Source organism: Palaemon carinicauda, unplaced genomic scaffold (assembly GCF_036898095.1).
Source record: "Palaemon carinicauda isolate YSFRI2023 unplaced genomic scaffold, ASM3689809v2 scaffold37, whole genome shotgun sequence".
Taxonomy (NCBI): Eukaryota; Metazoa; Arthropoda; class Malacostraca; order Decapoda; family Palaemonidae; genus Palaemon; species Palaemon carinicauda.
The window spans coordinates 433,933-446,328 of NW_027171381.1; the positions used below are offsets into that span (position 1 = coordinate 433,933).

The following is a 12,396-nucleotide window of genomic DNA, read 5'->3' on the forward strand; positions in this document are numbered from 1 at the left end:
ATAATTATGCAAACTACCTCAGAAGGGTAAACTCGGACGCGAACGACCCCGATGCGTCTCAGAAATCGGGGAAGGAGTACAGCTACAGCAATGCACATCTGGACACTACTAGAGCGTGTAGGGGAGACACCTCCTGCAGGTCGATCACCCACAAATTCAGTCACAGGGGTGAGTCACGTGAGAAAAACCTGTTTTTTTTTGACGCTCGGGGTCGCAAACGACCCACCGTACCTATCCAGGGTTAATTATAATCACCGGGTAAGTATATTCAAAAATTTATTTTATTATCAAAATAAAATTTTTCAATATTTAACTTAGCCGGTGATTATATAGCTGATTCACACCCAGGGGGGTGGGTAGAGACCAGCAATATATGTTTACACTTTAATGAGCTAAGAGTTTTTATTTTATTTTAGAAGTTATCAAAATAACAAAAACAAAATAAATAGGTACCTGGTAAGGAAGTCGACTTGAACAATTACTCTGCCTTTTAAGTACGTCTTCCTTACGGAGCCTCGCGATCCTCTTAGGATGCTGAACGACCCCTAGGATCTGAAGTATCAAGGGTTGCAACCCATACAACAGGACCTCATCAAAACCCCTAATCTAGGCGCTCTCAAGAAATGACTTTGACCACCCGCCAAATCAACCAGGATGCGAAAGGCTTCTTAGCCTTCCGGACAACCCAAAAAACAACAATAAAAACATTTCAAGAGAAAGATTAAAAGGGTATGGAATTAGGGAATTGTAGTGGTTGAGCCCTCACCCACTACTGCACTCGCTGCTACGAATGGTCCCAGTGTGTAGCAGTCCTCGTAAAGAGACTGGACATCCTTTAGATAAAAAGACGCAAACACTGACTTGCTTCTCCAATAGGTTGCGTCCATTATACTTCGCAGAGATCTATTTTGCTTAAAGGCCACGGAAGTTGCGACAGCTCTAACTTCGTGTGTCCTTACTTTCAGCAATGCTTGGTCTTCCCCACTCAGATGGGAATGAGCTTCTCGTATTAACAGTCTGATAAAATAGGATAAAGCATTCTTTGACATAGGCAAAGATGGTTTCTTAACTGAACACCATAAAGCTTCAGATAGGCCTCGTAAAGGTTTAGTTCGTTTTAAATAGAACTTAAGAGCTCTCACAGGGCATAAGACTCTAGTTCATTGCCTACCATATTCGATAAGCTGGGAATATCGAACGATTTCGGCCAAGGTCGAGAAGGTAGCTCATTTTTGGCTAGAAAACCAAGTTGTAGAGAACATGTAGCTTTTTCTGACGAAAATCCGATGTTCTTGCTGAAGGCATGAATCTCACTGACTCTTTTAGCTGTGGCTAAGCATACCAGGAAAAGTGTCTTTAAGGTGAGATCTTTCAGGGAGGCTGATTGTAGCGGCTCAAACCTGTCTAACATGAGGAATCTTAGTACCACGTCTAAATTCCAACCAGGTGTAACCAAACGACGCTCCTTCGTGGTCTCAAAAGACTTAAGGAGGTCCTGTAGATCTTTATTGTTGGAAAGATCTAAGCCTCTATGCCGGAAGAACGATGCCAACATGCTTCTGTAACCCTTGATAGTGGGAGCTGAAAGTGATCGTTCTTTTCTCAGGTATAAGAGAAAGTCAGCTATTTGAGCTACAGAGGTACTGGTCGAGGATACAGAGACTGACTTGCACCAGTTTCGGAAGATTTCCCACTTCAATTGGTAGACTCTAAGGGTGGATGTTCTCCTTGCTCTAGCAATCACCCTGGCTGCCTCCTTCAAAAAGCCTCTAGCTCTCGAGAGTCTTTCGATAGTCTGAAGGCAGTCAGACGAAGAGCGTGGAGGCTTTGGTGTACCTTCTTTACGTGTGGCTGACGTAGAAGGTCCACCCTTAGAGGAAGACTTCTGGGAACGTCTACTAGCCATCGAAGTACCTCGGTGAACCATTCTCTCGCGGGCCAGAGGGGAGCAACTAGCGTCAACCTTGTCCCTTCGTGAGAGGCGAACTTCTGCAGTACCTTGTTGACAATCTTGAACGGTGGGAATGCGTATAGATCTAGATGCGACCAATCTAGGAGAAATGCGTCTATGTGAATTGCTGCTGGGTCTGGAATTGGTGAGCAATATATTGGGAGCCTCTTGGTCATCGAGGTTGCAAAGAGATCTATGGTTGGTTGGCCCCAAGTGGCCCAAAGTCTCTTGCATACATCCTTGTGGAGGGTCCATTCTGTTGGAATTACTTGCCCCTTCCGACTGAGACAATCTGCCATGACATTCAAATTGCCTTGGATGAACCTCGTTACTAGGGATATGTTTTGACCTTTTGACCAGATGAGCAGGTCCCTTGCGATCTCGTACAACGTCAGTGAGTGGGTCCCTCCTTGCTTGGAGATGTACGCCAAGGCAGTGGTGTTGTCCGAGTTCACTTCCACCACTTTGCCTTGGAGAGACCTGAAGCTTTTCAAGGCAGATGTACTGCCAGTAGCTCCTTGCAGTTGATATGCATTATCTTCTGACTCGAGTTCCATAGTCCCGAACATTCCCGACCGTCTAATGTCGCGCCCCAGCCTACGTCCGATGCGTCCGAGAAGAGAACGTGGTTGGGAGTCTGAACAGCCAGGGGAAGACCCTCTCTTAGGCTGATACTGTCCTTCCACCAAGTCAGGCAAGACTTCATCTTCTCGGAAATGGGGATCGAGACCGCTTCTAGCGTCTTGTCCTTTTTCCAGTGAAATGCTAGGTGGTATTGAAGAGGACGGAGGTGTAGTCTTCCTAATGACACAAACTGTTCCAGGGATGATAGCGTCCCTATCAGACTCATCCACTTCCTGACTGAACATCGTTCCTTCTTCAGCATGTTCTGGACGCATAACTGGGCTTGGCTTGTTCTGGGGGCCGACGGAAAAGCCCGAAAAGCTAGACTGTGAATCTCCATCCCTAAATACACAATAGTTTGGGATGGGACCAGTTGAGACTTTTCCATATTGACAAGGAGACCCAATTCCTTGGTCAGATCTAGAGTCCACTTTAGATCCTTCAGACAGCGACGACTGGAAGAAGCTCTGAGAAGCCAGTCGTCCAAATAGAGGGAGGCTCGGATGTCCGCTAAATGAAGGAATTTGGCTACATTCCTCATCAGCCTCGTAAACACAAGAGGAGCTGTGCTTAGGCCAAAGCACAGGGCTTGGAATTTGTAGACAACCTTTTCGAAAACGAATCTCAGAAAAGGTTGGGAGTCCGGGTGGATGGGGACGTGGAAGTAGGCGTCCCTTAGGTCTAAAGAGACCATCCAGACTTCCCTTCTGACCGCTGCTAAGACTGACTTCGTGGTCTCCATGGAGAACGTCTGCTTTGTGACAAAGACATTCAGAGCACTGACGTCTAGCACCGGCCTCCACCCTCCTGTCTTCTTTGACACCAAGAAGAGTCGGTTGTAGAATCCCGGAGATTGAAGGTCCGAGACTTTGACCACCGCTCCCTTCTCTAGTAAAAGAGACACCTCCTGTTTCAAGGCTCGTCTCTTGTCTTCCTCTCTGTACCTGGGAGAGAGATCGATGGGAGACGTTGCTAGAGGGGGTTTCCGTACAAACGGGATCTTGTACCCCTCTCTGAGCAACTTCACAGATTGTAAATCTGCGCCTCTCTTTTCCCAGGTCTGCCAGAAGTTCTTGAGTCTGGCTCCCACTGCTGTCTGAAGAAGCTGGCAGTCAGACTCTGCCCTTAAAGGACTTGGTTCCTTTCTTCTTTCCTCGTTTCCCTTCGGCACGAGCACCTCCTCTGCTGGAGGCTCTGCCACGAAAGGGCGGAATAAAACGGGACGCTGGAGTGTCCATCCTTGGTCTAGCTGACAAGGTAGGCAAAGGGGTAGCTTTGCGAGCGGAGGACGCAACAAGATTGTGAGTGTCCTTCTGTATCAATGAAGCGGCTATTTCCTTAATCAAGTCTTCTGGAAAAAGGCACTTGGAAAGAGGAGCAAAAAGAAGCTCGGATCTCTGGCACGGCGTAACTCCAGCTGAAAGGAATGAGCATAGGTTTTCACGCTTTTTAAGGACTCCGGACACAAATGATGCAGCAAGCTCATTAGACCCATCACGTATGGCCTTGTCCATGCAGGACATAATGAGCAAGGAAGTCTCTTTCTCTGTCGGAGAGATCTTTCTGCTTAGGGCTCCTAGACACCAGTCTAAGAAGTTAAAAACTTCGAAGGCCCTAAAGATACCTTTCAAAAGGTGGTCCAGGTCCGAAGATGACCAACATATCTTTGAGCGTCTCATGGCAAGGCGGCGGGGAGAGTCTACGAGGCTTGAGAAGTCGCCCTGGGCAGAGGCAGGAACTCCCAAGCCGAGAACTTCTCCCGTGGCATACCAGACGCTCGATCTAGAAGAGAGTCTAGCAGGGGGAAACGTAAAGGCTGTCTTCCCTAGACTCTTCTTGGACTGCAGCCATTCTCCTATCACCCGCAAAGTTCTCTTGGACGAGCGTGCGAGGACGAGTCTAGTAAAGGCAGGAGTGGTAGACGGCATGCCTAACACAAACTCTGATGGAGGAGAACGAGGAGCCACAGAAACAAACTGGTCCGGGAACATCTCTTTGAAAATGGCTAAAACTTTCCTAAAGTCCAAAGAGGGTTGAGAAGACTTAGGCTCGTCCAATTCTGATTGTGGTTCATCTATGTGTGCCGCAACATCATCATCAGAAAGTCCCTCATCCGATAACTGATGAGGAAACGGCAACGGAGTGGGTAATGGCTGGTGCGCTGAGTCCGGTCGCACGGGTGCATGCGTGACTGAGCCGGACGCAACGTCATGGAACTGCTGCCCAGTCTGTGAGCTGGCAACAACCATGGCAGCGCGGGGACGCACAGCGTCTACTCCAGACTGTCTGGACTGATGTGGGTGCGCAGTGGAAACCACACTGGATTGCGGAGGTTGACGCACCGCGTCAAAACAAAGCAACTCTGACGGTTGTTGTACCTCCCTAACGTCAACGGAGACCTCCGTGCGTCGCTTAACGTCAACATGCGGCTGGCAGATCACACTGGAACGCATGGGTGGCGGAACTCTCTCAACTGGAGTGCGTGAGAAGGTTACCTCAGCGTCCACAGGATGCACAACCGAAGGTGGGGAAGGTTGTAGGTTAGGAACTGCACTAGCTGGTGCGGCAGCAACCTTCTCCACACGAAAGTCCTGCATTAGAGACGTCAGTTTAGACTGCATGTCTTGCAGTAGAGACCACTTAGGGTCTACAGGAGCAGGTGCGGCGACAGACGGTGTTACTGTCAGAAGCGGTACCGCTTTGCCTCTCTTAGGCGGGGTGCAGTCATCGGATGACGGCAGCGAGTCCGAACTGACCCAGTGGCTACAACTGGGCCGTTGGACTTGCGCTGAAGGGACCGACTTGCGTTTAAGTGGTCGTGAGACCTTGGTCCAGGGTTTCTTGCGAGAAACACCTTCCGCAGACGAGGTATAAATGGGCTCTCTCGTCTGAGTTGGGTAGGGGCGATCTTGGGTAGATACGCCCGATACCACGGAGGGAACGTCTGTTCGCTGATTAAAGCCTCTCGAACCCATTTGTCGTACGACATTGCTTCTCCCCTGGACTTGGGAGCTTGCAAGAGGTCCCGGACTATGAGGACGACAGGCACGAACAGACGAACCCTCAAGCGCAACACTATCCACAACACTATCACTCGGTTGACGCACAGCGTCCACTTTAGCACTTCCCACTGCACTTTTGCACTTGAGCTCCTTCACATCCGCCATGAGCTGATTACGGTCACTAGCAAGGGACTCAACTCTCTCACCCAGAGCCTGGATGGCACGCATCATATCAGCCATCGAAGGTTCCTGAGTGCTAGGAGGGGGGTTAGGAGCAACCACTACAGGGGAAGGAATAGGTTGTTGGGCATGAGGAGAGGAAAAATCAATAGAACGAGAAGAACTTCTCCTAACTCTATCTCTCTCTAGCCTACGTGTATACTTTTGGAATTCGATAAAATCGAATTCCGAAAGCCCAACGCACTCCTCACACCGATCTTCCAATTGACAGGTTTTATCCCGACAATTGGAACAAACAGTGTGAGGGTCGATAGAAGCCTTCGGAAGACGCCTTGAACAGTCCCTAGCATTGCACTTCCTAAATTTTGGGACTTGTGAAGGGTCAGCCATTTTGAATTGGTCAAAGGGAAATTCAAAAACTATCAAAAAGTCATCAACAAAGAATCCGTTATCAAAAAGAGTTCAAGGATTTGTGAAGAGAAAACCTGCACAGCGAAAGCTCAAAACCAGAATAAAGTACTTCACCAATTAGTTGTGAAAAAACTCCAGTTTAGCAACAGCGAGTAAGTACGTCTTGTCGATAGCACGACAGAGAGAAAATTGAGTCTTTGTTTACATTGAGTACTGGGTATCTGGACGACAGATGGCGCTGTTGGGCACACCCGCAACCTGTGTAGCGATCGCTGGCGAGTTTTTACCTTAGAGTTGTCTGTCGGGCAACAGAGTTGCAGCTATATAATCACCGGCTAAGTTAAATATTGAAAAATAGGTTGCTGTACAGTAATTACAAATAACTACAGATTGATATACTGTACACCTAAAGAAGCTTGAAACTTGTATGCAATAAACTTACATGGTAAGGAAATTCTCCCATAAACAGCTTCTTGTAGGCGGAGGGCAGAGTCCGGTGGATCTGCTCCCATGCTCCGTTGCTTGGCACGAAAAGCGTGAACTTCTCATCCCTTGAATTTAGCCTCTCGTTCCAGCCTTCTTGCAAACTCAGGTTGAAAGTTGAGCTGGAATGATTAATTAACTTTATTTACTGAGCAAAATAACATCTGTTTACTATAAATTAGGTTACCAAACTTTTAACTGGGCTCATCAAGGCACTTGAAGAGTTGGAGGACCCAGACCTACCTGGCTGAGGACTATGAAGCGTGAAGTAAGAGATGATACATGGAGAAGAATCGATTCAAAACTCAAGATAGAGACGACTGGCAAAATCTAACGAGGCCCTTTGCGTCTATAGGTGTAGGAGATGATGATGATGATGATTATGAGGATTATTATTATTACTAGTTAAGCTACAACCCTAGTTGGAAAAGGAGGATGCTATAAGCCCAAAGGCCCCAAAAGGAAAAAATGGCTCGGTGAGGAAAGGAAATAAGAAAATAAATAAACTACAAGAGAAGTGATGAACAATTGAAATAAAAGATGATCAATTTGGAATTCAACACTGTACTGGACATTTTGAATCATCAAATATTACGTACACTTCGTACACATTACAATTAAATCGTTTCAAAATATATTAACTCCTTAAGAATTAGATTTAGATAATTTTATATCTATGCCTCAGTTCAATGTCACTTATATGTAGGCTTCGACTGTACTAAAATAATCTAATCAAGTTTAACCAAAACCAAACACCACACACAGATGGTAACGAAGAAAAAATCCAAAGCAACCATATAAAATAAATACTTTTCCTTTAGCAAAGAGGGAATTTTAAATAACTCTAATACAAATAAGTACGTATCTAAAATAGTTTTATTATTATCATTATTATTAAATGCTAAGCTACAACGCTAGTTGGATAAGTAGGATGCTATAGGCCCAGGGGCCCCAACAGGGAAAATAACCCAGTGAGGAAAGGAAACGAGGAAAAATTAAATATTTTAAGAATACTGTAGTAACAACATTAAAATAAATATTTCCTATATAAACAATAAAAACTTCAACAAAACAAGAATAAGAGAAACTAGATAGAACAGTGTGCCCAAGTGTACCCTCAAGCAAGAGAACTCTAACCCAAGACAGTGGAAGACTATGGTACAGAAGCTATAGCACTACCCAAGACTAGAGAACAATGGTTTGATTTTAGAGTGTCCTCCTAGAAGAGCGGCTTACCAAGAGGAAAGTAGCCATTGAACAATTACATTGCCGTAGTTAACCCCTTGGGTGAAGAAGAATTGTTTGGTAATCTCAGTGTTGTCAGGTGTATGAGGACAGAGGAGAATCTATAAAGAATAGGCCAGACTATTCGGTGTCTGTGTAGGCAAAGGGAAAGAACCATAACCAGAGAGAAGGATCCAATGTAGTACTGTCTGGCCAGTCAAAGAACCCCATAACTCTCTAGCGGTAGTATCTCAACGGGCGACTGGTGCCCTGGCCAACCTACAACCTATAAAATCTATGAGAGGAGAGAAACTTTACTGGAATAGAGTCAACAGAAGAATCTATAAGGAACTCAAATTATGAAAGAATGAAAGAGACGACAAATGATGGTGATAATGATCTTGTGATAATGTATCATACATTTCTTTTTTAATAAATCAGTTGATTAACATCAAGCAAATTATTAATATGCAAACTGATAAGTCCTTACCTAAGCAAAGGATCAGTTGAAAGTTTTCATAGTCCATCAGCATTAAAATTATTTTTTTTTTTAATAAATCCCTTGATTATAATTAAGCAAGTTATTAATATTTCAAATACACAAATGAATAAGTCAAAATTTTCACATAAAACGTCTACATTAGTTTCTTTTTTTAATATATAACTTGATTATAACTGAGCAAGTTATTATTTCAAATACGCAAATGAATAAGTCGAAAGTTTCTCAAAAACCATCTACATTAATTTCTTTTTTTAATAAATCACTTGATTATACTTGAGCAAGTTATTAATATTTCAAATACACAAATGAATAAGTCAAAATTTTCTCATAAACCGTCTACATTACATTTCTTTTTCTGGGGGGCCTGTGACGGCCGGTGAGAAAGGTCCTTCCTTATACCTTTCCTAATATAAATCTTCCAAATATACTAGAGAAAGATAAAAGCATGGAATGCAGAGGTTACAACCCTCGCGCGAACACCTTGTAGGTGTCGTGTATTAAACAAAGGCGTGTGTAAACCACTATTCACAGGTTGTCTTCCATTTAGATAATCCCTTCATCAATGGGGAGGGCCGTGACAGGCCCTAGATAACATGGTTGAACTCCCCAACGACACCTACCACGCGCGCCCTCTAGGACATCCTTCTTTAATTGGACTTTAAGCAAGCATAGTTTTTTTTGGGCTCAGTGTTTTTTCGAAGAATTTCTCGTTATTTCAACATGACTGACGTTGTTACTTCACCCTTACCAATGTTAAGTACCATAGTTTGTTTTGGCAGCTTTTGACAGTACCGGGCATTTGTTCTATTTCCATTATGGTGGTTTTTAGTTTTGGAAGCGATTGTTCTGCCGAGATATCGGCAGCCATTTTGGGTATGTTCGCTTCGGTAAATTTTCTAGTTAATTTTGCCCATCTGGTACTCTGTCAGATAGGTTTTATCACTTACGTTTTATGGCCTTTTATGTTATCATTAATTATTATTAATTTTTACTATGGTATTTATTTGCTTACAAGTCCAATTTGGACCTACGAAGAATAGCGATTTAAGATAGCGTTTTAAAGCATAGTAACGATTTAAAGCTTAGCGATTTAGTCTGTTAATTTGTACCCTCCTGGAGGGTTCGTTTTAGACTATATCCTTGTTTTTTTTTTTTTTTTTTTTTTTTTTTTTTTTTTTTTTTTTTTTGTTACGTTGTCGTTATTCTTCGTTATTACTATTACTAAGAAAAGCAATCAATTTTATTAATTTTCTTATTTATTGTGTGATGTTAATTTTTAATATGTAACCTTGAGAGCGAAAGCATAGAGTGCTCGTTTCCTGTTCTACAGGTATGAGTTATCCTTTCTCTCGTTTTCTTTGAGTAAGAGAGGTGAATTTCCCGTTCTCCGTTTTTATACGATCACGGGTTATTCAGGCCTCTTCTCAGTATCAGAATTGATGATAGTACGTTTAATATTATAAACGATTTATTGATGTGGTTACTGTTAATATAGATAACACTATTATTAGGTACGTTAGTGTATGAGTCATTAATTGGGGTCGTTTTATACCGACACCCTTAGCTCCGCCTTGAGTTATGTTTGGCTCCGCCTTGAGTTATGCTCCGCTATAATGGATACTCATTGGGTGAGAACTAGTTATCGTTCCGGAGCAGATTTTTGGAGTGCAACGGTGAAATCCGGCACTCGGACTCCGGCTGAAGCCTTTTACACACGAACCTTTGTCATGTTTGATCACAATTACACAGTTAAGGCCCCCGTTTTCATCGTATCTCCGGCTTCACTGGAGATAACTCATTCATTGAGGATAATGTTATCGTACCGGAGACGGTCACGATATCACGATGACGGGCCTTTGCTACCGGACCTCCGGTAAAAACAGTGATCAAGCAGGAGTCCAGAACCGGAGTTAACAGTGTGATATCGATGAAGTTTAGAGATTCATGCTATGTGGTTACTGGTTTTCTATTATAATTTCTTATTTTATTAAGGTGTTAGCTACTACCATACTCACACATTAATTAAGATTTAAGTGTTTCTGATTCATAAGTCAATGACAAGAATCTCAAGGAACATCCAGACTTATGTCTTCTTTCTTTTTACAGAAAGTCCGCTGCACTGCCAGGGGCTGCTCCGCTGCCTTTACTGATCCCATGGGCCATGATCTATGCCGGGCCCATGCCCATTGCGCCATATCCTTCTCTCGGGAACCGGGACAAGCCCCCTATACGATATGGTTTCCGGAGGCATGCATGCTCTGCTATGGGCTGTCAGCCCTACTCCTGAGCGAGGAGGTAAGTTGGTTCTAGTGTCCCTGTTAATATTCTTTGCGAAGAATTAATTGCTCTTTGTATATTGACTTCAGTTTTGACTTCATCATTAATTCCCTCTCCTCTTTCAGGCTGATGATGAATCTCTCAGGGAGGCGAGAGCTACTCTCCGGCCTTGGGTGTCAGGGTTTGGGAGGAATGCGCCTGCTGGCGCACCCTATCTTCTTGATGGAGACATGGCTTCTCGCCTATTCCCAGGCTCTACTACTGCAGCAGTTCCACCGGAGACAGCGGCCCCGTTAAGTGAAGTGATTAGAGAAACCATTCTAACTGAGGAAGAGGTTTTAGTGACGGAGGCCGAGCCCTACCTAGGTCTGGACGAGGAACCCATGGATGAGCAGGTAGGTGGTGTTGAGTTGGTGGACCCCCTTTCACCCCACACTCCTTCCTCTTCTACTTCCTTTCACGGCTTTGATAAACCTACGGCTTCTCCTCTAGGTTCCTCCATTCCTGTACGACCCAAGGTGAAGCCACTACGTACCTTTAAGCCTTCAGCTTTGCCATTATCAGTGTCACCGGTTCCGGGACCCTCAAAGGATCCTGATGTTCATATTGCTATACCTAAAACCGTGACTCCTAAGAAGTCAAAGTCTACTAAGTCCAGGGCTTCGTTAGAGGATCAAGCTCGGGAGCCCCCTTTATCCGCCGCCATGGTCAGGGATATTGTGAAAGAGCAGATACAACAATATCTTCAACAGTCTAGGGCAGACCGAGGAGCTATGACGGAGCTCAAAGATATGGTGGCAAGTCTCATCCGCTCCGGAACTCAGATGCCCCCTCCTTCAGCCCCGGACGCATCGAAGTTACCTCCCTTCGAGAAAAACAACCCTTGAAGGTTTGCCTTACATGCTCCATATATTGATGGTGCCATAACTCTAGAGGGCATAGGCACCCGTCCTCTAGGGGACTTAGAATTTTACCCTCCGGGACTAGAATTCCCATTCAACGGCTTCGTCCGATTGAAAGAACATGCCTTGGTTAGGTTAGACAAGGTACCGAAGGAAACGGTAATATTCCCTAAAGAGCAGGCCCAATCTTTCTGGGCCAGGACGTTGTCAGACTGGGGTTGCACTAATTCCAAGCTCACCCCACACAAAGGAGCCTACACCATATTTACAGCTTCTCCAGGTATTACCTTGCCTATTACAGATAAAGTGGCAGCTCTTACTTTTCAGGCTATCAAAGAAGGTTCTGCCATGCCAGCTCTTAAAGAGACCGATCCCACCTCCATGCTCATTCCGAGTACCGTTACTATCTGGGATGATGCCCCCGCTACTTTCACAGTAGGGAAGTTAGACCCAGACTGTGCCTCTAATCTGTTCTCCGAGAAGCTTCCTAAATTACCAGATATTCTTCTCAAGACTGAGTTTGAGGCACGGAATAGGTTGGCTAGGTCTCTCCACTCCATTACCTCCGTGGAGTCCCTAACCTCACTTTACCCGACCGAGACCATGTTCCGGGTATTCACAAAGAACCTGTCTCTGTCCTTCCAAATCGACTTACACGAGTTTTGTTCGGCTCGGGTTAGTTGCAGGAAGCACGTTCTTTCTGAGGCCACGATCAGGCATGAACCGAATAGGCTGATAGCTTCCCCCTGCTGGGGTAAGAACCTTTTTCCTCAGGAGGAGGTGAACAAGGTACTACAAGACGCTGCGAGAGCAAATCAAAATTTGCAAGTGAGGTGGGGC

The 12,396-nt window shown here is 44.8% G+C and overlaps 1 protein-coding gene across 5 annotated transcripts in view; it reads right to left on the reverse strand.

Moving 5' to 3' along the window:
- LOC137636726 (fasciclin-1-like) overlaps positions 1 to 12,396 on the reverse strand; it is an 88,936-nt gene that overhangs the window by 33,039 nt on the left and 43,501 nt on the right. For all 5 annotated transcript variants that reach the window (XM_068369112.1, XM_068369111.1, XM_068369114.1 and 2 more), the window contains exon 10: positions 6,611 to 6,773. In XM_068369112.1, coding sequence (XP_068225213.1) covers positions 6,611 to 6,773 — 163 coding nt within the window. The remainder of the gene's footprint in view (positions 1 to 6,610; positions 6,774 to 12,396) is intronic.